The 26,772-nt window shown below is 41.7% G+C and overlaps 1 protein-coding gene across 1 annotated transcript; it reads left to right on the top strand.

Annotated features, from left to right (window-relative positions):
- The first annotated feature begins 23,693 nt into the window (after window positions 1-23,693).
- Window positions 23,694-26,772, top strand: LOC104654855 (olfactory receptor 8S1-like). The gene is made up of 2 exons (XM_010354171.1): window positions 23,694-24,451; window positions 26,610-26,772. The coding sequence occupies exons 1-2, from the start codon at window positions 23,694-23,696 to the stop codon at window positions 26,770-26,772; spliced, it is 921 nt and encodes a 306-aa protein (XP_010352473.1).

Raw genomic sequence — 26,772 nt, 5'->3', positions numbered from 1 at the left:
GGGGTTCCGAGAAAGGGGGACATTAGCAGATATCTGGGTTTGAGGAAATTTTATCTGGAGGGAGAATAAATTGTAAGTACTCAAGGACTTGAATGAAGTCTCATAAAACTTGGAAGTGAAAATAATAGGTTTTTCTATTAAATAATATAATTAGTATTTAATGGATTAGGCTAATGATATGCAAAATCAACTGAAGATGCAGCATGACTGACCGTTAGTATACCTAATATTATCTATATCTAACATGAACATGTCCCACCATACTCTCTTATCCCAGGTCCAAGGCTTTCCTGAGCTAAGCGGCAGCTGGAGCAATCGGGAAGTAGGAGTGGTAAAGCCCCAGGTCCCATGGGAGTCCTGTCTGCAGCAGCAGCCACAGCCACAGCATGTGCAAGCCTTTCTCTCCAGAGGCTGAACGTGGATGTTGCAGGAACATTAGCACTCGGGTGATGGACATACAGGTGAAAGGTTGGTATTGCCCCATGTAAATGTACCTCTCTATCTGACTCCCAAGCATCTAAGGAAGAACTAAAACAGAGGAAGTTTTCCCTATCTTGAGGATGGGAAAGCATAAGACCGGAATGCAGAGGTGGATGCCTGGAAGTGGGACTGGCAACCTGTCTGCTGCTACACTACAGGCGGAAATTCTGGGGTGGAGATTCTCTTCTCTCATGAGACTGTTACCACTTAAAGAACTGAAATAGCCAGTATTTTGCCACAATGAGCAAACCGAAACCATAGTACGAAAAGGCAACGAGAGAGAACCATCAAGAGGAATAATCAGAACAACCCCATTAAAAAATGTTGAAGGAGATACACATAGACCAAAACAACTACCATGGAAAAAAATACATATAGAGATAGATAGATAGATAGATAGATAGATAGATAGATAGAGATAGAGAGACAGAGATGAAGTTTCACTCTTGTTGCCCAGGCTAGAGTGCAATGGTGTGATCTTGGCTCACTGCAACCTCCACCTCGTGGGTTCAAGTGATTCTCCTGCCACAGCCTCCTGAGTAGCTGGGATTACAGGCACCCGCCACCACGCCCAGCTAATTTTTTGTATTTTTAGTAGAGATGAGGTTTAACTATTTTGGCCACGCTGGTCTCGAACTCCTGACCTCAGGCGATCCACCTGCCTAGGCTTCCCAAAGTGCTGGGATTACAGGCATGAGCCACTGCAGCCAGCCCAAAATACATATATATATGAAGAGGAATTACAGAAATTCAAATACAGCACAACAAAAGGCATCCTAGAACCAAGAGCTCTGATTTTATTATTTTAAAACTCAGACTTCCAGTTTCCACTCAAAAATGCAGAGGGCTAGGCCGGGCACAGTGGCTCACGCCTGTAATCCCAGCAAATTGGGAGGCCGAGGCAGGTGGATCACGTGAGGTCAAAAGTTCAAGACCAGTGTGGCCAACATGGTAAAACTCTGTCCCTACTAAAAATACAAAAATTAGCCAGGCTTGGTGGCATGTACCTGTGATCCAAGCTACTCAGGAGGCTGAGGCAGGAGAATCCCTTGAGCCCAGGAGACAGAAGTTGCAGTGAGCCGAGATCGTGCCCCTGAACTCCAGGCTAGGTGACAGAGCGAGACTCTGTCTCAAAAAAAAGAAAAAAAAAAAAACTGAACAAACTGAAAATCAGCAACTTTTCTTGGACCATGAGAGAACTGAGGTCACAGGGCAGATGGCCATACAGAAATCAATCTGGAGAGGCAGGTTCCTGCAAGGAGACACAGAACCTGAGCATTTGCTTACCTAGGACAGAAGCTGCTGAGTGTTATGTAAAGAAGTAGGAAGATTAAACTGGAAATTTTGACAAATTGCTGGTGACTGAGTACATGGTAGTGTGAGACTTTGAAGTTCCTGAGGGTCACAATCGTAGAGAGGTTCCCAAATTTTTTCCAGTCTTTTCCTCCAGGAGCCCCATGAGGCTCTCAAGAAAATCTCTCCCCATAGTTCTAGCTGGGGTAGAACAGCAGCCACTGTTAAATCCTCCTAGACCCGGTTCTCTTATCTCCCCTATAGAACAAAAGGCTAAACCAGAAGCAGGAAATTCATCAAAGCCCCTACTCTGAGGGTACTGGTGCAATCCCACTGTAGCCAGGAAAACAGATTCAAAACCTTACCTTGAGGAAACTGGTGAATATGTAAAGGCAAAGGTACTAGGGTAGCCCAAACAATTCTGGGAAAAAGAACAAAATTGGAAGATTCACATTATCCAGTTCTAAGAACTACTACATAGTTATGGTAATCAAGACTGTTGTACCACATATACACAATGGGAGTCTATTCAGTCATTAAAAAGACTGAGATCCAGACATTTGCAACAGCATGGATAGAACTGGAGATCATTATGTAATGTGAAATAAGCCAGGCACAGAAAAACAAACATTGCGTGTTCTCATTTATTTGAAGGATCGAAAAATCAAAACAATTGAACTCATGAACATAGAGAGTAGAAGGATGGCTACCAGAGGCTGGGAAGGGTAGTAGGGGGCCAAGTGGGGAGGTGGGAATGATTAATGGGTTAACTCCAAAAAGAAAAAATGAATAAGACCTACTATTTGATATTACAACAGGGTGACTATAGTCAACAATAGTTTAATCGTAAATTTCAAGATAACTTAAAGAGTGTAATTAGATTGTTTATAACTCAAAGGATAATTGTTTGAGGGGATAGATACCCCATTTTCCAGGATGTGCTTATTTCATATTGCATGCCTGTATCAACACATCTGACAAGAAAGTAAATCTAAAATATACAAGGAACTCCAAACAACAAGGGAGAAAAATCTAACAGAAAAAAAGGCAAAGGATAAGAAGCAGTATTTACAGAAGAGGAAACTCACATAACTAAAGAACATAGGAAGAGATGCTCAAACTCATTGGAAATTAAATAAATGTAAATCAAAATCGCAAAGAGATGTCACTTCACACCTGATAGACTATCAAATATTGGTTAGTTGGTACTTAGTGATAGAGAAACCCAAGTATTACAGTGAAAACTCATACAACTATTGCAATGTGAAAGTACTTAATCAATATATATACACATAGAGTATGACCCAGAAATTATTTACCTTGGTAAAATTGTTATATAGCTAAAAAAAAAAAAAAAGTTGTTATGTAACTTTTAAGGAAACATGTATTAAAACATTTATTGCAATTTTATTCTTGGTGGTGGGAAGTTGGAGGCAATCCTGGATGGTTAAGAAATCTGTTTTAGGAAGGTAAAGCCTAAGCTGTTATAGAAAACATCCCCAAACACAGCGAATCAAAAAAAAAGATGATTTTTTCTCTTAAGCCCAGTGATAATTATGAAGTTGCAGTCATCTTAATTCCAAAACCTGGTAAGTGAAATACAGAAAAAGAAAATTACAGGTCTATTTTATTTATGAATATAGGCAAAATAATTCTAAATAAAATATTAGCTAACTAATACATCATATTAAGAAAATAACACACCAGAATTATGTAGGGTTTACCTTAGGAATGTACAGAAAGCTCAACATCAGAGTAGCTATTACTGCAATTCATTCTAATAGGCTAAAAGAGAAATGTCATATCACTATCTCAATCTATGTCTGTCTTAGTCCATTTAGTGTTGCTATAAAGAAGACTAAGACTGGGTAAAGAAAAGAGCTTTATTTGGCTCACCATTCTGCAGACTGTACAAGATTGGATATCTACATCTCATGAGGGCCTCAGGCTGCTTCCACTTATGGCGAAAGGTGAAGGGGAGCCAGCACATGTAGAGATCACGTGGCAAGAGAGAAAACAAGAGAGCAAGAGGGAAAGGAGGTGCCAGCCTCTTTTATCCAGAGTCAAAGTCCCCAGTTCCTTTTATATGATTGCTTTGTTGCTTCCTAGAGACTTGTTCACTCAATCATCATTCAATCCTCATCCAAGGAAAGACTGATAATTGCTCTCCCTTCTACCTTTCAGTAATAGAATTTTACCATGTTTTAGATACATGACTGCTCGTGTAATAGAGAGACTACTTTTTCAGCTCCAATATGGTCAAAGTTGGGTAAGAGCCAGTGAACTGATTAACTCCATAATAAAAAGTTTTTAGCACAATTTTTTATTTTTTTACATTTTTTATCTATTTAGATTTTATTTGAATTGCACTAACTAAAAGGTTAATTTTGGATGAGATAATAAATATTTTCTTCTTCATATCATTTTCTATCATCATATTTTTATAAACATAAATATGATTTAAAACATAAAAGGAGAAGGAAAGAAGTTAAGTGCAGGGACAAAGGAAATTTGCCCTCACCCCTGAAGGTCTGATAATTTGAGCCTCTGGAATAAACTTGACAGTAGACAGATTAACAGGAGAAAAGGCATACAAATTTATTACATACATATGCACAGTAACCTCACAAAATATAAACACAGAAGAGTCATATGGTTAAAACTTAAATAGCATTTTGAGCTACAGAAAGAAATAGAGGCTTGAAGGCTCCTGGAAGGTGGTGGCAATAAACTGGGGCAGTAACTACACTTGAACAAAAGTTTTTAACACAGATAAAGTCTATCAGGCATCAGCCTGCAGAAGAATTAAGTGAAAAGTCTGTCTGGGCAAGGTATCCCAGGTGTGGAGACCTTTTGTCTCTATTGAGATGTGAGTTAATCTTCTCTGAGTATCACAGATTCCAGGGAGGGGGCTCATGACAATCATTTCTTCTGGAGGAACTTCCCTTAGACAAGGGAAACTTCAAAGAAAGCCTCTCCTTGTGCTTTAGGAGAGAAAGAGAAGGGAGAGACAGTGGGTGGGGGAAGGTCAGAGAGAGCTTGGTCTTGAGGCTGTTTAGTTCAAAGTACACAATATATCAAAGCACCACACTTGGGGTATCATTTTTGTAGCCCCAACAGAAGGAAGAGAGGAAGAAAGGAAGGGAGGCAGGAAATTCCAAGCTTCAGAACTAGGAAATCTTAGAACTCTATACTTTGTATCTTTATAAATTACTTGCCACGCACTGGAGAAGGGAGGCACAGGGGAAGCACACATCAACCTGGGCAGGGGGTGGGGGTCCTGTGGATCCGAAGAAGTTAATGGGATGCCCGGCTGCCATCCCCGCAGTGGAGCACCAGGTTAAAAACAACTGGCCGGGCACGGTGGCTCACACCTATCATCCCAGCACTTTGGGAGGCTGAGGCGGGTGGATCACCTGAGTTTAGGAGTTCAAGACCAGCCTGACCAACGTGGAGAAACCCCATCTCTACTAAAAATACAAAATCAGCCAGGTGTGGTGGCGCATGCCTGTAATCCCAGCTACTGGGGAGGCTGAGGCAGGAGAATCACTTGAACCCAGGAGGCAGAGGTTGCTGTGAGGCTGAGATTGTGCCATTGCACTCCAGCCCGGGCAACAGGAGCAAAAAAAAAAAAAAAAAAAAACCCAACCCTGAAAGACTCAAGTCGCAGCAGTGCTAGTCCAAGCATCATTGATGTAGATGTGACTATTAACACAAACATGACAATCCATTTGCCGAATACATGTGGATGGAAAAGGAAGAGGAATTCAGCAGACAAACAGAAAAGGAGTTATGGGAAGAATTTATGGAATACTGGTGACATGGTGCCAATGAGTGGAGGAACACCGGGATTCTTGGTCCTCATGCTGAGTTAGATAAAAGGACACGGACACACGTGGAGTGGTTTTAAGGAGCGGAGAGTTTAATAGGCAAGAAAGAAGGGAAAAGAAAGAAAGAAGAAGCTCCCCTGTACAAAGACAGAGGGAGGGGTGTTCCAAAGGCAAGAGAGGAGACCCCAAGTGCCACAGAAACGAGCAGGGTATATGAAGAGGCTGGAGAAGGCAGTGTCTGATTTCCATAGGACTTAGGGGATTGGTTTGATCAGGCATGTCATTCGTGTAGCCTGTGAAAAATCTGGTCCTCCCACCCTAGCCTTTTAATATGCAAATACAAGGCCCCATGATATTTTCTACGCACGTGGGGATGTGTGGGGGTGGCCATGTTGCCAGGCGCATGTGGGGGCAAGTGCAAGAGGACAATGGTGGGAATTGCCATGTTGGGTGGACCCAGTTTCTAATGGCTTGCATTTGCATATCAAAGGTTGCCTACCCTGCATGTGCATATCAAAGGTTGCCCACCCGGCTCTAAGAGCTGGGGCTTTCCTGCTAGACAAGAAACATTTCTGGAGCTGCTTTAAAAGAGATGAAAATTTTCCAAGGACCCCTTTTCGTCTCTATCTGCCTAAAATAATTTCTTAATAACTTCTACCAACTTCCCCCCTGTGAAGAAGTCACCTTAACTGTTGTTAGGGGGTTTTGGGCAGTGTCTCTTTCTGGCTACTTCCTGCTGATAAGGGGCGTCGAATGGGGAACAGCAGCCAGGGCTTCTCCTGGGGTTGATTTAGGGGTCCTCGGAAGAACATTGTTTCCATTCGTGGTTCAGTTTGCAGCACCATTTGGAGTTTGATTGCTTGTAGGCAAGAAGAAACAATTTGAGTTATAGTATTGAGTATACAGGGTCCAAATATTAATACAAGACATATAAGAAAGAGAGGGCTTAATAAAGGGGTTAACCAATTCCATAAAGAAAACTAGAGGATGGGCACAGTGGCTCAGCTGGGTGCAGTGGCTCATGCCTGTAATCCCAGCACTTTGAGAGGCTGAGGCAGGTGGATCACCTGAGGTCAGGAGTTCGGGACCAGCCTGGCCAACATCATGAAATCCAATCTTTACTAAAAATACAAAAATTAGCTGGGCGTGGTGGCAGGCAACTATAATTCCAGTTACTGGGGAGGCTGAGGCAGGAGAATCGCTTGAACTTGGGAGGCGGAGGTTGCAGTGACCCGAGATCACACCACTGCATTCCAGCCTGGGCAATAAGAGTGAAATAAATAAATAAATAAATAAATAAATAAATAAATAAATAAAATAATAAAAGACTGGAATTCATTAAAAGAGGGATTGTAGCCACTCGGGACTGAAGCCTGCATTTTCCCTGAGCCTGTCAATAATTTTGATTTGATCTTTAAGTACCTGTAACCCTATGGCAAATAGTAGAGTGGGTATAGCAATTCCCACAAGTGTGGTGTGGTGAAGTAGATAATTTCCATCTAAAATTTTACTCACCAAGATATAGAATTTCCCTTTGGGGGTTTATGAAGCTCCTTGGTTTTATTTTCTCAAACAAGGAAACCTCCAGGTTATGGGCACCTACTTACTTTAATTACCTGGCAGAATTTGCAGGATAAGTGCCCAGAACTAGCATACTGATCTAGATTTTTACATTACCCATCCCTTTGTTTCTTCCAAGCTGCAGGAGATCACCATTTGATTTACAGGAATAAGCAGGGTTAGTCTAAAATGCAGGCCAAAAGCTTAAAAACAATTAATGAGACTATAACTTAATGACAAACGTATGATAAGCTTTGGAGCACAATTTTTCTCTCCAGTTCTCATTTTTGGTTAAAAAAAAAAAAATTATGATAGGACTGTGTGTGCTGTTCATAGAATAAACTTTAGTTTTAGACTTGGCCTGATTATTTGCATAAAGTGGAGCAAGAATGGTTATTTTTACATAGGCCTTTTGGATTGGCTTTGATGAAACTCTATTCCACAAGGCATTTCAGATAAGACCTTTAAAACTGAGCCCAGCCATGGGTTTGTATCCTTAAATACCTGTAAGTTGGGTGATCCTCTCCTCTTGAGGTTCCATGATAAAAACTCAGAGCTCCCAGACCTGTTAGAAAGTGACATTCTTTACTGACCACAGGTTAGGAACTCTGTGCAGGGACTGTGTAGACAAGGTATGACGCCAGTTCTCCCCAAGGGGCTTTTATTGGCTCTGCATGTCAAGCTTGATTCCTTAAAGGGAAACACACTCTTTCAGTCAAAGCCTTGGTAAAATAACCAGTTTTTCCAACTGTCCTGTTGACAAAGAAAAATTGATTCTTATTGCACTGATGCAAACAACTATATTGCCATAAGTTAAGAGTACTCACAGATAGTTTTCAAATTCTAAAGTAACCAGGCAAAGAAAAACAAGCATGCTCCAAATTTTGTTCACAGGAGTATACCTTACTTAATTATTAAAGGCCATAAATAGTTTAAAATAAGTTTCCTTGACTCTGAAAAACAAAAAAGGATTAGCAATATTTCAAGCAAAGGTCAAAAAAGATGCTTTAACTTTCTGAGTGCAGTCCATTTAGTTAACTCTTGTTTTGCTCTATATTTTTGAACATGTTAGCTCTTTATGAGTCCGATAACTTTTTCCTTATTTCAGTGTTACAATCTTCAAAGCTGTTAAAAACTTGCATTTGAGAACATCTGTTAAAGTTCTTAATATACCTTGATTATAAACCATCTTTTGAGAAAGAACAAAGCAAGACAACAATTGTCTGTGAATGACAAAATTTCCAGGATAGTTACAGTTAAAAACATGACTGACAAAGAAGTTTATTTATCTCCATGGTTTACAATAACTTTATCCTTCAACTTTTATTTTTGGTGAAAAACCTGGTTAGTAAGCAATTTTAATTATGCACCAGATGTGGATCCTAGGACCCAGACAGAAGTGCAGATAAAGTCTGACTTTTCAGCATCTAGCTCCATGTATCCCAGGCCTTACCTATCTGTAAAGTCGTCAGTATACAACCTTCGAACGTTTAGTAAACCCAGAATCTAAGTAGTGTGATTTAGACCACCTATTTGCATTTTGATGACATTTGCATTTTACCAATAATCCTTAAGATTGTTTTTATTTCTTAAAGTCATGTGAGCTAAAAAGTGTCTTATTTAAGTGCTTATTTTTACTTAAGCCAATTAGAGCTGTTTCTATAGACATTACACATAACATGTATATAGACAGTGTATTTTTTACCTACTTATTACACATCAAAGCTCTCTCATAATGTGAAGTAATTTGATACCCCCAAAACTCCAAATGGTGGATAACATGATACATAACAGAACAGAGCCTTGATTTTGAGAGGTAACTATCTGCTTTTGATTTGGGGAGTTTCATGAGGAAAACAGAGGTTTTTTTCCCAAAACAGGGTCTGTGGTGCCTCCTGTTTTTCCCAAGGAGTCCCATGTCATGCACGCATTAAGAGTGGTAAGGCAAAAAATGAAGAAAAAGAATTCATTCAATCGAAAAGAAAGGAGATTTTTTCTAGAAAAACAAGATCCAAGAGGAGAAAAACATAAAGGCCTTTTAAATATACCTATAATTTGAACATCCACTTTTAATTAAGCTGAGCACTCTCTTTTTTTTTTTTTTTTTTTTTTTTACTGGGACAGTGTCTTGCTCTGTCACCCAGGCTGGAGTGCAGTGGCACGATCTCGGCTCACTGCAAGTTCCGCCTCCTGGGCTCACGCCATTCTCCTGCCTCAGCCTCCAGAGTAGCTGGGACTACAGGCGCCCGCCACCACACCCAGCTAATTTTTTGTATTTTTAGTAGAGACGAGGTTTCACCGTGTTAGCCAGGATGGTCTCGATCTCCTGACCTCGTGATCCACGCGCCTCAGCCTCCCAAAGTGCTGGGATTACAGACGTGAGCCACCGCTCCTGGCCAAGCAGAGCACTCTAAGAAAATCCTTTAAAAAATCCCTTCTTACTTGACTTTAGCCACACAAAGCAGTTAAGATTTTCAGCTTTTGCACTTTACCAGTTTACAAAAAGTAACCTCACAGGTGAAACCAACAAGCCTTAATTAGGGTATGACTTAACTACAAGTGTACAAAGTGTTTTCAAAGGGGTGACAGGCAGCTTTTGAAACTGTCACTGCAAAATTGTGACTGAGACAGGGAAAAAGATCCGGACCCAGACAACTCCATTTTGTTTCCAGCCCCAAAGCTGTGCTTGCCCATCCCTGGGTGTGGGCTAAACCAACTTTGGGAGGAGGCTGGTTTACAGTTGATAGTTTAAAACAAAGATAACAGCCTCTTCTAAGATATACTTCCCTCTTGCCTGGGGTCAGACTAAGAAGCCAGCCATAAGATTAGAAACCATAGCTCAGGAGTTATGCAGCTAGAGGCTACAGTATTTTACCCTCCCTAAACTACTCTCAAGATCAGTGCTTAAGATATTTTGTAAATCCTGCCCTTGATACATCAGCTGGCACCACCTAGATTGACAAACTGGCTTATCTGACTTTGTAGCCCTTACTCAAGAGCTGACTTAACACAAGAAGACAGCCACCATTCTAAAATAACCGAGACCAAAACAAAGTGCTATGGGAATCAGGAGGACCAGAGAGACCTTGGGGTGAATACAGAAGGATCTTTATTCAGTGCACTCAGACCCGGCAGACTTAACATCCAAAAACTGGTCCAAGAACAAAGACAGGTCTTGGCTTTTACACACACTTCAAAAAGGGGATTGGCTAGTTTGAAACAAGCTTATGGTGGTACAAAGCATAGTGGTGCAAAAGCCAGGATACAGAGGCAGAACAAAGACAGTTAATCAAATTGTGACAGGTGCATAACCTAGAATTACACATGACATCTTGCTATGCCACCCAGATGGTTGTTGTCTACTGCCTTGCATGGGCTTATCTCATAATCTTCACTATGGCACCCAGGGCACTGCAGCTCAGGCCTGCTCAGGCATCTCATGACCTCCACTACACCACGTAGAGAAAACAGAATACTTGAAGTTACTAGTTACAGAGAACAGGAATATATAAACTCATACCATAAGAGAAAGGAAAATTTGTTATTCTTCTCTCTATGTTGAGGGAGTGCTGGGAGAGTCTCTGGAGCACATTAGATAGTATTATCAAGACATTTCCTGGGTCTGGGCTCTGCCTGTTGCTGCCTCGGGGGTGAGTCAGCCTAATATGGGAAAGCTTATTTCTTTTTCTTTTTAATTTTATTTTCTTCTTTCTCTAATTTCTGCCTCAAAAGTATTGCCATGTGGTTACAGGTTATGTTCCCAAGGATATGAAAAAGATGGAGGCCTGTACCCAAGATTGTTATTGATCGTTTTGCTGGGCTGGTTTGAACAGCAGGCTCATGGGGTCCTGGGCCTGCATGCTAACCTAAGATACCCTTTTTGACAGAACCATTGAGAAAGACATGGAAAGCACACCAGATTGTCTACAGCTTAAGACCAACCTCACAAATTCTTTTTCATTAATTATAAATATACAAAGAATATAAACAATGATTCTCTTTTTTTTTTTTTTTTTTTTTTTTTTTTTTGCCACTGTAGACTGGATTTATTTTTCTGTTTTTTAATTTTTTCATTTTTTTAAATTATACTTTAAGTTCTAGGGTACATGTGCACAAAGTGCAGGTTTGTTGCATATGTATACATGTGCCATGTTGGTGTGCTGCACCCGTTAACTCATCAATTATATTGGGTATGTCTCCTAATGCTATCCCTCCCGGCTCCCCCTACCCTACAACAGGCCCCGGTGTGTGATGTTCCCCTTCCTGTGTCCAAGAGTTCTCATTCTTCAATTCCCACCTATGAGTGAGAACATGAAGTGTTTGGTTTTCTGTCCTTGTGATAGTTTGCTCAGAATGATGGTTTCCAGCTGCATCCATGTTCCTGCAAAGGACATGAACTCATCCTTTTTTATGGTTGCATAGTATTCCATGGTGTATATGTGCCACATTTTCCTAATCCAGTCTGTCATTGATGGACATTTGGGTTGGTTCCAAGTCTTTGCTATTGTGAATAGTGCCGCAATAAACATACATGTGCACGTGTCTTTATAGCAGCATGATTTATAATCCTTTGGGTATATACCCAGTAATGGGATGGCTGGGTCAAATGGTATTTCTAGTTCTAGATCCTTAAGGAATCACCACACTGTCTTCCACAATGGTTGAACTAGTTTACAGTCCCACCAACAGTGTAAAAGTGTTCCTATTTCTCCACATCCTCTCCAGCACCTGTTGTTTCCTGACTTATTAAAGATCACCATTCTAACTGGTGTGAGATGGTATCTCATTGTGGTTTTGATTTGCATTTCTCTGATGGCCAGTGATGATGAGCATTTTTTCATGTGTCTGTTGGCTGCATAAATGTTGTCTTTTGAGAAGTGTCTGTTCATATCCTTCACCCATGCTTTGATGGGGTTGTTTGATTTTTTTCTTGTATTATTTGTTTAAGTTCTTTGTAGATTCTGGATATTAGCCCTTTGTCAGATGGGTAGATTGTAAAAATTTTCTCCCATTCTGTAGGTTGCCTGTTCACTCTGATGGTAGTTTCTTTCGCTGTGCAGAAGCTCTTTAGTTTAATTAGATCCCATTTGTCAATATTGGCTTTTGTTGCCGTTGCTTTTGGTGCTTTAGACATGAAGTCCTTGTCCATGCCTACGTGCTGAATGGTATTGCCTAGGTTTTCTTCTGGGGTTTTTATGGTGTTAGGTCTAACATTTAAGTCTTTAATCCATCTTGAATTTAATCCATCTTGAATTTTTGTATAAGGTATAAGGAAGGGATCCAGTTTCAGCTTTCTACATATGGCTAGCCAGTTTTCCCAGCACCATTTATTAAATAGGGAATCCTTTCCCCATTTCTTGTTTTTGTCAGGTTTGTCAAAGATCAGATGGTTATAGATGTGTGGTATTATTTCTGAGGGCTCTGTTCTGTTCCATTGGTCTATATCTCTGTTTTGGTACCAGTACCATGCTATTTTCTTTACTGTAGCCTTGTAGCATAGTTTGAAGTCAGGTAGTGTGATGACTCCAGCTTTGTTCTTTTGGCTTAGGATTGTCTTGGCAATGCGGGCTCTTTTTTGGTTCCATATGAACTTTAAAGTAGTTTTTTCCAATTCTGTGAAGAAAGTCATTGGTAGCTTGATGGGGATAGCATTGAATCTATAAATTTCCTTGGGCAGTAAGGCCATTTTCATGATATTGATTCTTCCTATCCGTGAGCATAGAACGTTCTTCCATTTGTTTGTGTCCTCTTTTATTTCATTTAGCAGTGATTTGTAGTTCTCCTTGAAGAGGTCCTACACATCCCTTGTAAGTTGGATTCCTAGGTATTTTATTCTCTTTGTAGCAATTGTGAATGGGAGTTCACTCATGATTTGGCTCTCTGTTTGTCTGTTATTGGTGTATAGGAATGCTTGTGATTTTTGCACATTGATTTTGTATCCTGAGACCTTGCTGAAGTTGCTTATCAGCTTAAGGAGATTTTGGGTTGAGACGAAGGGATTTTCTAAATATACAATCATGTCATCTGCACACCCTTTATTTCTTTCTCCTGCCTGATTGCCCTGTCCAGAACTTCCAACACTATGTTGAATAGGAGTGGTGAGAGAGGGCATCCCTGTCTTGTGCCAGTTTTCAAAGGGAATGCTTCCAGTTTTTGCCCATTCAGTATGATCTTGGCTGTGGGTTGTCATAAATAGCTCTTATTGTTTTGAGATACATCCCATCAATACCTAGTCTATTGAGAGTTTTTAGCGTGATGGGCTGTTGAATTTTGTCAAAGGCCTTTTCTGCATCTATTGAGATAATCATGTGGTTTTCGTCTTTGGTTCTGTTTATATGATGGATTACATTTATTGATTTGAGTATGTTGAACTAGCCATGCATCCCAGGGATGAAGCCAGCTTGATCATGGTGGATAAGCTTTTTGATGTGCTGCTGGATTTGGTTTGCCAGTATTTTTGCATCAATGTTCATCAGGGATATTGGTCTAAAATTCTCTTTTTTGTTGTTGTGTCTCTGCCAGGCTTTGGTATCAGGATGATGTTGGCCTCATGAAATGAGTTAGGGAGGATTCCCTCTTTTTCTATTGATTGGAATAGTTTCAGAAGGAATGGTACCAGTTTCTCTTTGTACCTCTGGTAGAATTGGGCTGTGAATCCGTCTGGTCCTGGACTTTTTTTGGTTGGTAGGCTATTTATTATAGCCTCAATTTCAGAGCCTGTTATTGTTCTATTCAGGGATTCAACTTCTTCCTGGTTTAGTCTTGGGAGGGTGTATGTGTCCAGGAATTGATTCATTTCTTCTAGATTTTCAGTTTATTTGCATAGAAGGGTTTATAGTATTCTCTGGTGGTAGTGTGTATTTCTGTGGGGTCGGTGGTGATATTCCCTTTATCATTTTTTATTGCGTCTATTTGATTCCTCTCTCTTTTCTTCTTTATTAGCCTTGCTAGTGGTCTATCAATTTTGTTGATCTTTCCAAAAAACCAGCTCCTGGATTCATTGATTTTTGAAGGATTTTTTTGTGTCTCTATCTCCTTCAATTCTGCTCTGATCTTGGTTATTTCTTGCCTTCTGCTAGCTTTTGAATGTGTTTGCTCTTGCTTCTCTAGTTCTTCTAATTGTGGTGTTAGGGTGTCAATTTTAGATCTTTCCTGCTTTCTCTTGTGGGCATTTAGTGCTATAAATTTCCCTCTACACACTGCTTTAAATGTGTCCCAGAGATTCTGGTATGTTGTATCTTTGTTCTCATTGGTTTCAAAGAACATCTTTATTTCTACCTTCTTTTCATTACGTACCCAGTAGTCATTCAGGAGTAGGTTGTTCAGTTTCCATGTCATTGAGCTGTTTTGAGTGAGTTTCTTAATCCTGAGTTCTAGTTTGATTGCACTGTGGTCTGAGAGACAGTTTGTTATAATTTCTGTTCTTTTGAATTTGCTGAGGAGTGCTTTACTTCCAACTATGTGGTCAATTTTGGAAAAAGTGTGATGTGGTACTGAGAAGAATGTATATTCTGTTGACTTGGGGTGGAGAGTTCTATAGATGTCTATTAGGTCCACTTGGTGCAGAGCTGAGTTCAATTCCTGGATATCCTTGTTAACTTTCTGTCTCGATCTGTCTAATGTTGACAGTGGGGTGTTAAAGTCTCCCATTATTATTGTGTGGGAGTCTAAGTCTCTTTGTAGGTCTCTAAGGACTTGCTTTATGAATCTGGGTGCTCCTGTATTGGGTGCGTATATATTTAGGATGGTTAGCTCTTCTTGTTGAATTGATCCCTTTACCATTATGTAATGGCCTTCTTTGTCTCTTTTGATCTTTGTTGGTTTAAAGTCTGTTTTATCAGAGACTAGGATTGCAACCCCTACTTTTTTTTGTTTTCCATTTGTTTGGTAGATATTCCTCCATCCCTTTATTTTGTGCCTGTGTGTCTCTGCATGTGAGATGGGTCTCCTGAATACAGCACACTGATGGGTCTTGACTCTTTGTCCAATTTGCCAGTCTGTGTCTCTTAACTGGAGCATATAGCCCATTTACATTTAAGGTTAATATTGTTATGTGTGAATTTAATCCTGTCATTATTATGTTAGCTGGTTAGTTTGCTCATTAGTTGATGCAATTTCTTCCTAGCATCAGTGGTCTTTACAATTTGGCATGTTTTTGCAGTGGCTGGTTCCAGTTGTTCCTTTCCATGTTTAGTGCTTCCTTCAGAAGCTCTTGTAAGGCAGGCCTGGTGGTGACAAAATCTCTCAGCATTTGCTTGTCTGCAAAGGATTTTATTTGTTCTTCACCTCTGAAGCCTAGTTTGGTTGGATATGAAATTCTGGGTTGAAAATTCTTTTCTTTTCTTTTTTTTTTTTTTTTTTTTTTTTTTTTTTGAGACGGAGCCTCGCTCTGTCGCCCAGGCTGGAGTGCAGTGGCCGGATCTCAGCTCACTGCAAGCTCCGCCTCCCGGGTTTACGCCATTCTCCTGCCTCAGCCTCCCAAGTAGCTGGGACTACAGGCGCCCGCCAACTCGCCCGGCTAGTTTTTTGTATTTTTTAGTAGAGACGGGGTTTCGCCGTGTTAGCTAGGTTGGTCTCGATCTCCTGACCTCGCGATCCACCCGTCTCGGCCTCCCAAAGTGCTGGGATTACAGGCTTGAGCCACCGCACCCGGCCGAAAATTCTTTTCTTTAAGAATGTTGAATATTGGCCCCCACTCTCTTCTGGCTTGTGGAGTTTCTGCTGAGAGATCTGCTGTTAGTCTGATTAGCTTCCCTTTGTGGGTAAATCGACCTTTCTCTCTGGCTGCCCTTAACATTTTTTCTTTCATTTCAACTTTGGTGAATCTGACAATTATGTGTCTTGGAATTGCTCTTCTTGAGGAGTATCTTTGTGGCATTCTCTGTATTTCCTGAATTTGAATGTTGGCCTGCCTTGCTAGGTGGGGGAAGTTCTCCTGGATAATATCCTGAAGAGTGTTTTCCAACTTGATTCCATTCTCCCCGTCACTTTCATGTACACGAATCAGACGTAGATTTGGTCTTTTCACATAGTCCCATATTTCTTGGAGGTTTTGTTCCTTTCTTTTTAGTCTTTTTTCTCTACACTTCCCTTCTCACTTCATTTCATTCATTTGATCTTCAAGCACTGATACCCTTTCTTCCACTTGATCACATTGGCTATTGAAGCTTGTGCATGTTTCATGTAGTTCTCATGCCATGGTTTTCAGCTCCATCAGGTCATTTAACATCTTCTCTATGCTGTTTATTCTAGTTAGCCATTCGTCTAATCTTTTTTCAAGGTTTTTAGCTTCTTTGCGATGGGTTTGAACATCCTCCTTAACTCAGAGAAGTTTGTTATTACTGATCGTCTGAAGCCTTCTTCTCTTAGTTCGTCAAAGTCATTCTCTGTCCAGCTTTGTTCCATTGCTGGCAAGGAGCTGCGTTCCTTTGGAGGAGAAGAGGCACTCTGATTTTTAGAATTTTCAGCTTTTCTGCTCTGGTTTCTCCCCATCTTTGTGGTTTTATCTACCTTTGGTCTTTGATGTTGATGACATACAGATGGGATTTTGGTGTGGATGCCCTTTCTGCTTGTTAATTTTCCTTCTAACAGTCAGGACCCTCAGCTGCAGGTCTGTTGGAGTTTGCTGGAGGTCCCCTCCAGACCCTGTTTACCTGGGTATCACCAACAGAGGCTGCAAAACAGCAAATATTGCAGAACGGTAAATGTTGTTGCCTGATCCTTCCTCTGGAAGCTTTGTCTCAGAGGGACACCCAGCCGTGTGAGGTGTCAGTCGGCCCCTGCTGTGAGGTGCCTCCTAGTTAGGCTACTGGGGGTTCAGGGACCCACTTGAGGAGGCAGTCTGTCTGTTCTCAGATCTCAAACTCCGTGCTGGGAGAACCACTATTCTCTTCAAAGCTGTCAGACAGAGACGTTTAAGTCTGCAGAAGTTTCTGCTGCCTTTTGTTCAGCTATGCCCTGCCCCCAGAGGTGGGGTCTACAGAGGCAGGCAGGCCTCCTTGAGCTGCAGTAGGCTACACCCAATTCAAGCTTCCTGGCCACTTTGTTTACCTATTCAAGCCTCAACAATGGCAGACGCCCCTCCCCCAGCCTCGCTGCTGCCTTGCAGTTCGATCTCAGTCTGCTGTGCTAGCAGTGAGCGAGGGTCCTTGGGCATGGGACCCTCTAAGCCAGGCGCGGTATATAATCTCCTGGTGTGCCGTTTGCTAAGACCATTGCAAAAGCACAGTATTAGGGTGGGAGTGTCCCGATTTTCCAGGTACTGTCTGTCACAGCTTCCCTAGGCTACGAAAGGGAATTCCCTGACCCCCTTGTACTTCCCAGGTGAGGCGATGCCCCGCTCTGCTTCAGCTCACACTCCATGGGCTGCACCCACTGCCCAACAAGCCCCAGTGAGATGAACCCGGTATCTCAGTTGGAAATGCAGAAATCACCCATCTTCTGGGTCACTCACACTGGGAGCTCTAGACTGGAGTTTTTCCTACTCAGCTATCTTGGAACCTCTCCAACAATAATTCTTATTATCCCTTTTGCCGTTTTGCACAGGGAGAGAGAAGACAAAAGCCTGACTGGTAAGAAATTTTTACACTTTTGTGAACATATTAGTCTTCTGGGTTCCCTTCCCCCAGCTCAACTCTAAGCCAAACATTTTTAAGGTTTGGAAAATTAACTTTTCCGGGTAGAAACATTATAAAAGAGATAGAAGACTTTTTAAACCATGAAAGAAGGAAAAACACCATGGAGAGGAGTTCCCATTAGGATTGTCAAGAGGTATTGCCTCTTTTCCTATGTGTAATGGTGTTTCCCCTATTTCTTTGCCTTCTCTATTTTCTCTTTTCCCTTTTGGCCTATTACAGGAGACATATTGCTCGTCTCCAAAATTTTCTCCTGTTGCAGAGCTTCCTATTTTAGCTGCAGTTAGGGTTTGGCTTAGGAGCAGCATAACATTCCTCCATGAGAGGTCGAATCCCTGTGTTAAACTTTGGAAAGCTTCTATATACCTATCAGTATTATCAGAAAATTGGCCTAAGACTCCTTTACTTGGCTAAGGTCCTGCAATAAGAAGGGAACATGAAGGGGCCCCAAATAAGGGGGACACTCAGATTATTTCCCTGAAAGTTACTTTTTTAATTTTGGGGAATTATTTTACATATTGGCCTGCCCAATGTGGTTGCTAAAAGAGCTGGGTTGATTTTGCAACACTTGCAAAGGTCTAGTAAAAAGGCCATACCCCTGTGCAAAAGAAAATAAGCCACTTTTTCTTCAAAGTTTTAAGGTCAAAGAAGTCCCAGTGCTTCAAAATACACTCCAGAGGAGTGCGTGTTGAAGATGATCTGTTACCCATCTAGAAAGAGAAGTGAGAAGAAAAGCATCCTTTTAGTTTCCTTCCTTTTGGTATGTGATCCAGGATGGAGGAGAGAGCAGTAGGAGGCATCCCCTCAACTATTTTCTCTCCTTGGCTCCTGAATCCCTGGCACCTGTTGAATGTGCCACCCATGATTGCAGGCATGACCCTCCAAGCCATGACACCAGAGGAACTATACTTTTGGGCCTTAGTCATGCTGTCCCCAAGAAGTCTTAGTCCTCTGCCTTTTATTTCCCTTTGACCTCCTACATTTCTGTCGCCTGTGTGTCTTTAAAAAAAAAAAAAAAAAAAAGGATTTCAAGAAAAACCACGCAATTGGGCAAGTCCCCTTTAATGAGGGGGACACACTAGATTGAACTCTATATGCTATTATGGCCCACACTAAAGCACTTACCCATAGAAGAATGGTTCTGGTTAACTTCCAGACTTACAATTCCCTTGCTAATTAAGTAGTCTTAATAGGAGACACAATAGGTGCCTTAAAGGAATGTAGAAACCGAATGGCCATTTTCCTGCCAGTGGGACAATAGCAAGACTAAAATTTGGCTATGAAAGACTCTTACTCCTAACTGTTAAAAGCAGAGCTTTCCCACCCACAGAAGTAGCAGCAGAAAAGTGCAAAATAGAAAAGTTCCAAAGGTGCAATGTACTGCAGAGAACCAGCAATGTGTCTCATGAAGAGGATTTTTATTTCCACTAGGTGGCTTAGAAATACCACGTGCTCACCAGAGAAGTCATAGCAAGTAACCTCACCTCAGGGGAAAAGGAGACTGTAAAAATCCTTGCACATTTCACACAGAGAAAGAGTAAGAGGCCACGGGTAGAGAAGGAAGAAGAGTTTGCAATAGGACAGTTGAGGATTCTCTACCAACACTGGAATGGACTGTCGGAGGCTGCATTTGGTCCAGAGGCATTTGAATCACACCAGGCCCTGGCCTGGAATTCTCAGTTGCCTCAGAACTTTGTCTAGCCTCACATGACGGCTAAGTCTCCCAGTAAAAAGAAGCTAGTTCAAACATGGCCAACATGATCAATACTTGTGGGTAATGGGGGATTCTCCATGTTCTCCCCGGAAAGCTTCACATCTGTGTCTTTAGTACAGCAACCAACGCTAAGCATATGTACTAGGCTGACAGATGCCCATTGATTTATTTGATTTATTCTAATATAGAGGCTAAGAGCACCTCTGAATGATAGAACAGGTTTTAAGCTTGCTTTCATACTCACCACTCCAACGAAGGCTGTACCTCAGATTCCCAGCCAATGCACCAAAATGATATGGCTCCCATGAGTAGAGGAACACCAGGGTTCTTGGTCCCCATGCCGAATTAGATAAAACAGTAGGGACACACATGGAGTGGTTTTAAGGAGTAAAGAGTTTAATAGGCAAGAAAGAAGGGATAAGAAAGAAAGAAGCAGTTCCCCTGTACTGAAACAGAGGGAGGGGGTCTCCAAAGCCAACAGAGGAGACCCCAAGTGCTGTGGGAACCAGCCAGGTATATGAAGAGGCTGCAGGAGATGCTGTCTGATTCGCATAGGGCTTAGGGATTTGGTTTGACCAGGTACGTCATTCACATACCCTGCGAAAAAAACTGGCCCTCCCCCTCTAGCCTTTTAATATGCAAAGGCAGGGCGCCATGATGTTCCGCACACATAGGGATATGTGGGGGCGGCCATGTTGCCAGGCACATAAGGGGACAAGGGAAAGAGGACAATGGTGGGAATCACCATGTTGGGTGGACCCAATATCTAAAGGTTTGTATTTGCATATCAAAGGTTGCACACTTTGCATTTGCATGTCAAAGGTTGCCAGCCTGGCTCTAAGAGCCAGGGCTTTCCTGCTAGACAAGAAACATTTCTGGAGCTGCTTTAAAAGAGATCAAAACTTTCCAAGGACCCCTTTTCCTCTCTATCTGCCTAAAATAATTTCTTAATAACTCTTACCACACTGTTTCCAAGAAATACTGAAGGGGAAGAACATGAGTAGTTTATTCCAGTTCAAGACTTCCCACAAAATGTGGACCAAATCCAAGACCTGTTGAATGACCTTATTATCAATGATGACTCCTCTCTAAAAGACCCTGGGATGCATAGCAATCAATCCAAATGCAGAGGAGTTTGCTTCTGGAGTGAAGTACTCACATATTTGAGCAGATGGGGTTCTCTTTTATTGGGGGATTTAGATTGGCTTTTTGGAAACTAAAATGGTTCCTCAGGGTTAACTAACACTTGTTAATGCCTAAACTTTTTTTAAGTGCAGAAATACAAATCAAGTTCTAACTGTTAAGCAGATTTCTCAGTTCAGACTTAAATTAACATTTCTCCCCATCAAAAAGAATCTCCTCTTTCCGAGGAAGGCTGGTTAGTTAATTTGAAATAATTCATTATACACCAGTATGTCTTTGGTTACTGAAGTTACAAGGTGGGGATCAGATAAGAACTAGTCCTGGCTTTTATGGTGTATTATGTTGAAAACGTTAAATTCTGCTCCTAATATTACGTATGAGGTAGTATGTGATTTGAGAATTTCATCTTCTTCTGAGGAATCACTGCATCATAGCTATGCCTGTGTGAAGTCTAATGTTTGACCAACCCATAATCCAACTGAATGAAGAGATTGTAACATTATGATTTGAGTGGTGCTTTTCCTCACTTTGTTAACCATTATAACAATAGCACAATTTTTTTAAAACAAAGCTAGATTAGTTTTGGCTTCTTAAACTTTACATCCGTGTAGTTAAGCTGCCATACATGCTCAATGGGAATAGTTTGTAAGTTGAAAATACCGTAAAAATTTTTTTTCAAAGATACTTTAAAAAATAATAGTAGACCTGAAAAAATGAAATTATTGGCCATCCTAGGGCCCTCTTGATGATGCAACCCACTGAAACAAGAATGATACAAGGGAGAAGTAGTTGGCCCTGGAGAGCCCATTCAGAATGAGAACAGGCCTCATGCTTAAGGACCTCTCCAGGGACCTCCCTCACTCTCCAAGGCCTAGAGCTGAGACGAAGTCCCTCCGGCCATTGTTATTTGGGAGGTAGATTCAAGGCTTCCCCCTGGACAGAAAGGCTATGGGAATATTTCCTTGCTCAGAAGTTTCACCTCTGCATTCTCTAAAGGAAGGACAAAGCCAAGGGAAGCCCACAGAGCCCTCTCCTGTCTGTGGCTTTTGCTCCACTCTTGGAAAGGATGCCATACAGGGATCCTCCATTCAGGGTATCTCGTTGGCCTAGGGAGCCCAGGTCAAGGCAAATTTCCTTCTCATTCAAATCAATCTTCTCCTACAACTACCCACTGTAGGAACCCACGAGGGTACAAGTCATGAATCAAGATCAGATTCTCATTGATAACCTTCCTGAGTTAACCATCAAGGGAAGGGGGACTAGCCACTTTACCTTCCTCTGATCTAGACTGAATCCTGTAACTGTGCATTTTGCCAGTTGTTCTTTTATTTCTCACCCCTATTTCTGGTCTTTAAATTCCCTGTGATGCACAAAAATGATCCAAGTTTGACTTGGCTTTTTTCAAATCTTTTTCCAAATATTCCAAAAAATAGCACAGTCTTTGTGGATGCCCATGTTAAGACCTGAAATTGCAGTGAAAACAGTGGACATCACAGATTCACAGAAACACTGGAATGGGAAGACCTTGAAATGACTGACGTTCACTGTCATACACGTCCGTGTGGAGAGACCACCAAACAGGCTTTGTGTGAGCAATAAAGCTTTTTAATCACCTGGGTGCAGGCAGGCTGAGTCCGAAAAGAGAGTCAGAGAAGGGAGATAAGGGTGGGGCCATTTTATAGGATTTGGGTAGGTAAAGGAAAATTACAGTCAAAGGAGGGTTGTTCTCTGGTGAGCAGGAGTGGGGGGGTCACAAGGTGCTCAGTGGGGGAGCTTTTTGAGCCAGGATGAACCAGGAAAAGGACTTTCACAAGGTAATGTCATCACTTAAGGCAAGGATCAGCCATTTTCACTTCTTTTGTGGTGGAATGTCATCGGTTAAGGCGGGGCAGGGCATTTGCACTTCTTTTGTGATTCTTCAGTTACTTCAGGCCATCTGGGCATATACGTGCAAGTCATAGGGGATGCGATGGCTTGGCTTGGGCTCAGAGGCCTGACATTCACAGTCCTCATTTCTATTCAAGGGTTTCCCCTTGCCTGGCTTCTGTGAAACCAATACACTCATGTGTCATTTCTGCTTGGATTGACACAGAAGGGGAGAAGAGGCTTCTATTTAGTACCAGAAACACCCCAGGAAGACTGTTTCCCCATCTTTTCAATTTCTAAGCTGGTAGCAGGTATAGTGACTCACCTGTAATCCTAGTACTTTGGGAGGCTGAGGAGGGGTGATCACTTAAGGCTAGGAGTTTGTAACTAGCCTGGGCAATATAGTGAGACCTCATCTCTAGAAAAAAATTAAATTAAAAATTAAATTTAAAAAAATCTAAGCTGGACTGAGGCACGAGAAAAGCTTCAACCTAGGAGACGGAGGCTTCAGTGAGTTGAGATTGTGCCACTGCACTCCAACCTAGGCACAAGAATAAGACACTGTCTCAAAAAAAAAAAAAAAAAAAAAAAATCTAATCTGGAATGAACTTTAGAAACATCTATTTTTCCCAGACTTTTTTTTCAGAAACTTAAGTGGCTTATGAGCTTACAGTGGCTGAGAGAGAACTTGCACCATGACCAGGTCTCATAATACTCCTATCAGACACTCAGACACTCATCATGGTCTGCCATCCAGATGGTCAGCCAAAATGTTTATTGCTTATTCACTATGCCAGTTAGCCCTCCTGTGGTTTAAGCTCAGTTCCTTTTGGAAGTAGAGAATAGCACTTCTCAGTGTCAACTCCCTTCACTTCCTTCTCCAGCCTGAATAATCCCTGCTCTCTTCGTCCTTTCTAGGTCTGATTCTCTGAACTTTTCCTCCCCACCTTCTCTACCATGGCGAATAAGTTACTGCCCTAAGCTGGAAAGGACTGACGTAGCCTGACATGGCAAAGCTGCCTCCGCTACAGAATCTGTCCTGGGTCTGCCCTGAAGCTTTACTGCCAATGCCTCATTCCCAGGCATGCCCTGACACTGATAACCCATTGGAGCATTCTTTTCAGTTCTTGTCAGTCAAAAGGAAAACTTGAGTGCTCCATGGAAGTCAGCAACATGACCACAGTCACTGTGTTTGTTCTCCTAGGACTGTCCAACAACCCTCAGGTTCAGGCATTGCTCTTTGTTCTGTTCCTGGCGATTTATCTCTTGACTCTACTGGGGAACCTGCTGATGGTGCTGGTGATCAGTACTGATTCCCACCTCCACACCCCCATGTACTTCTTCCTGAGACACCTCTCCTTCCTGGATGCTTTCTATTCCTCAATTATTGTGCCTAAACTGCTAGAGAACCTTCTTTCTAAGGAGAAGACAATATCCTTCCTTGAGTGTTTCACCCAGATCTCCCTGGTCATATTTTCTGGAGCTACTGAGGCTTGCCTCCTCTCGGTCATGGCCTACGACCGGTTTCAGGCCGTGTGTCATCCGCTGTTGTATGTGGTGGTTATGAACAGGAGGGTGTGTGCTGGCCTGGTGGGATCATCCTGGGCCATAGGAATCGGGACTGGCCTAATTAACACCCTCCTGCTTGCTCAGCAGCACTTCTGCGGCCCTAACGTCATCAGTAGTTTTGCCTGCGAGCTTCCTCCAGTGCTGTTATTGACCTGTTCCAACCCCTGCGCTAGCATCGCCTCCATTCTCACCACCATGTCAGTCCTGGGCCTTGGCACCCTTGTCCTTTTGCTGGGCTCCTACAGCTGTATCATCACAACAGCCCTGAGGATCAACTCTGCCACAGGTCGGAACCAGATCTTTTCCACCTGCTCTTCCCATTTCCTTATGGTCACCATCTTTTATACTTCAGGAGTTCTCAGGTATGTCATTCTACACCCCTGAATATAAATGTGGGATATTCCTTACCCTAGGTGGTCTCCATTGGCAGAATAGAGCATTACAAAATAGCAAGACGTTCAAAAGGCCTGGGCTCTAGTTCTGGCTCTACCAGGGACTAGCTGTATGAATTGCAAATAATCTATTTTCAGCTGGGTACGGTGGCTCATGCCTGTAACACCAGCACTTTGGGAAGCCGAGGTGGGTGGATCGCTTGAGCCCAGGAGTTGGAGACCAGCCTGGCCAACATAGCGAAACCCCGTCTTTACCGGAAATATAAAAATTAGCCAGATGTTGTTGCGTGCACCTGTAGTCCTAGCTACTCGGGAGGCTGAGATAGGAGAATTGCTTGAACCTCCGAGGCAGAGGTTGCAGTGAGCAGAAATTGCACTACTGCACTCCAGCCTGGGCAACAGAGTGAAACTAGGTCTCAAAAAAAAAAAAAAAAAAAAAAAAAAACAGAATCTATTTTCTTTCTAAGGCTTCAATTGTCCATTCTGGAAAATGAGTTTAGACCAAGATAAAGATTTTTCTACTTCATTAACCTAAGATTTGGGAGTTCTCAAAAAGAAATCAGAGAACCTTTGTTAGATTTTTATTCAGTGCTAGACAAAAAATAAAACCTGTCTTTGAAACGTATGCCATCTTTATTTCCTACTGGGAGATGTCGCCAAAGCTTACGTATATTGTAGCAATTTACTAGTCATTTACTGTACACCAGCTGCTTTACGTTGCCAAGTCGATTTTAGTATGCACCACACTACAAGAGAAATATTATCAACCCACTTTTAGGTAAAGAACCTGAGTTTGGGAAGTTATCAGGTAATTTCTCAGCAGTCCTAGAACAAGCTAGTAGTGGAGCCACAAGTTGGACCAAGATCCGTGCCCTTCCTTACCATGCTTCTCAAACATCGACAGCTCTGGCTGCCTAGTCCTCCCTCACTAGGAGACAAAACAATCGACGCCTGTGCTTTCTACTAGTAAATTGAAGGTGGATTTGCACAAATTGTTCAATACTTTTCTCACCTGCCTGTGATTCAGAGAGAAGCCAAGGATGGAAATGGATGATAAGAATAGTCCAGTACCTGTAGTCTAGTGGCTGGGAAAGAAAAAATAATAAGTGAAAGAAAAATAAATAAATAGCCCAGGAGAGCTCAACTGAGCTGTACACCAGTCTCTTCATCTCCCTTTGTCTCAGTTTCCTCATCTGCTATAAGGGATGTAACTACTTACTTCACAGAAATGTTAGAAAGAATAAGTTAAATGACAAAAATAACAGTAAAATGACTATTTTTTTAAATAACCCAACACATTGGAACCCACAAGGAATATCCTTGGGATAGTCTATTCTGATAACTACAGTGCCACTGCAAAAAAATAATAATACTTGTGCTTCTTTGGAAGATACTCCGAGTGGTACTTAGCAAAATGTACTCAAGATTTTAATCTTATTATTTTGGAATCATATTATGTGCTTAACACATTTTCATCTCCCATTTTACCAGTTTTGGTTTCTTTTCCAAACCAAAGAAAAATGCAACTAAAAGGACAAATGTTTGTTCCACTCAACTTTATACAAATAATAGCCAAGGATTCTGAGGGTGATTCCCAGGGCCATAAAAGTTGGGAATAATGACAACATTTTAAACTGAGCATACAGTTTTACATGAACAGTCATCACAAGGTGAGAACATTGTGTTTCTGTACTGTTGCGTATAAAGAGGAAAAAGAGAAAAATTCCTCATATAATCATCATAGCTATTAAGGAAGAATGTTTTGAAGAGTATGAAATGCTATGGAAGTGTATGAAATTATTATTAATTCTATTTTTTTGTTTTACTTTTTATCTGTCCTGAATATTAATTCTATTAAAACCCGCAGCCTTTGATATGCTGCAGAACTACTTGTTCTTCGGGACAGCTCCTGTAACTTTCTGTGTGAGCTCACTTACGTTTGGAAGTGTTTGAAGGCAGAAATGACTGACTTTTCACAGATCAGCCATTTCTAGATGCTGCCACCAGAGAAAGTCAGCTCTGAAGACCTCCTTTGCAGAGTCTTTGCAGGGAGGGGATGAATTGTTGCTGCCAACAGTAAGTATTGTCACCATTGTCATAAGTGGCTTTCTGTGCAATTCCCTTCAAGGTATATGATTCCAGCATCCGGCTCAGCCCTAGAGCAAGTGCTCTCCATGCAGTACAGTGTGATAACCCCCCTGCTGAACCCCCTCATCTACAGTCTGAAGAACCAGGAGGTAAAGGTGGCTCTGAGGAGGATGCTGGCCAGGAAGTCCAGGCTTCCCTTGTAG

The sequence above is a fragment of the Rhinopithecus roxellana genome, chromosome 10 (assembly GCF_007565055.1).
Source record: "Rhinopithecus roxellana isolate Shanxi Qingling chromosome 10, ASM756505v1, whole genome shotgun sequence".
NCBI classification, from domain to species: domain Eukaryota; kingdom Metazoa; phylum Chordata; class Mammalia; order Primates; family Cercopithecidae; genus Rhinopithecus; species Rhinopithecus roxellana.
This window is presented reverse-complemented; position numbering and strand designations above follow the sequence as displayed.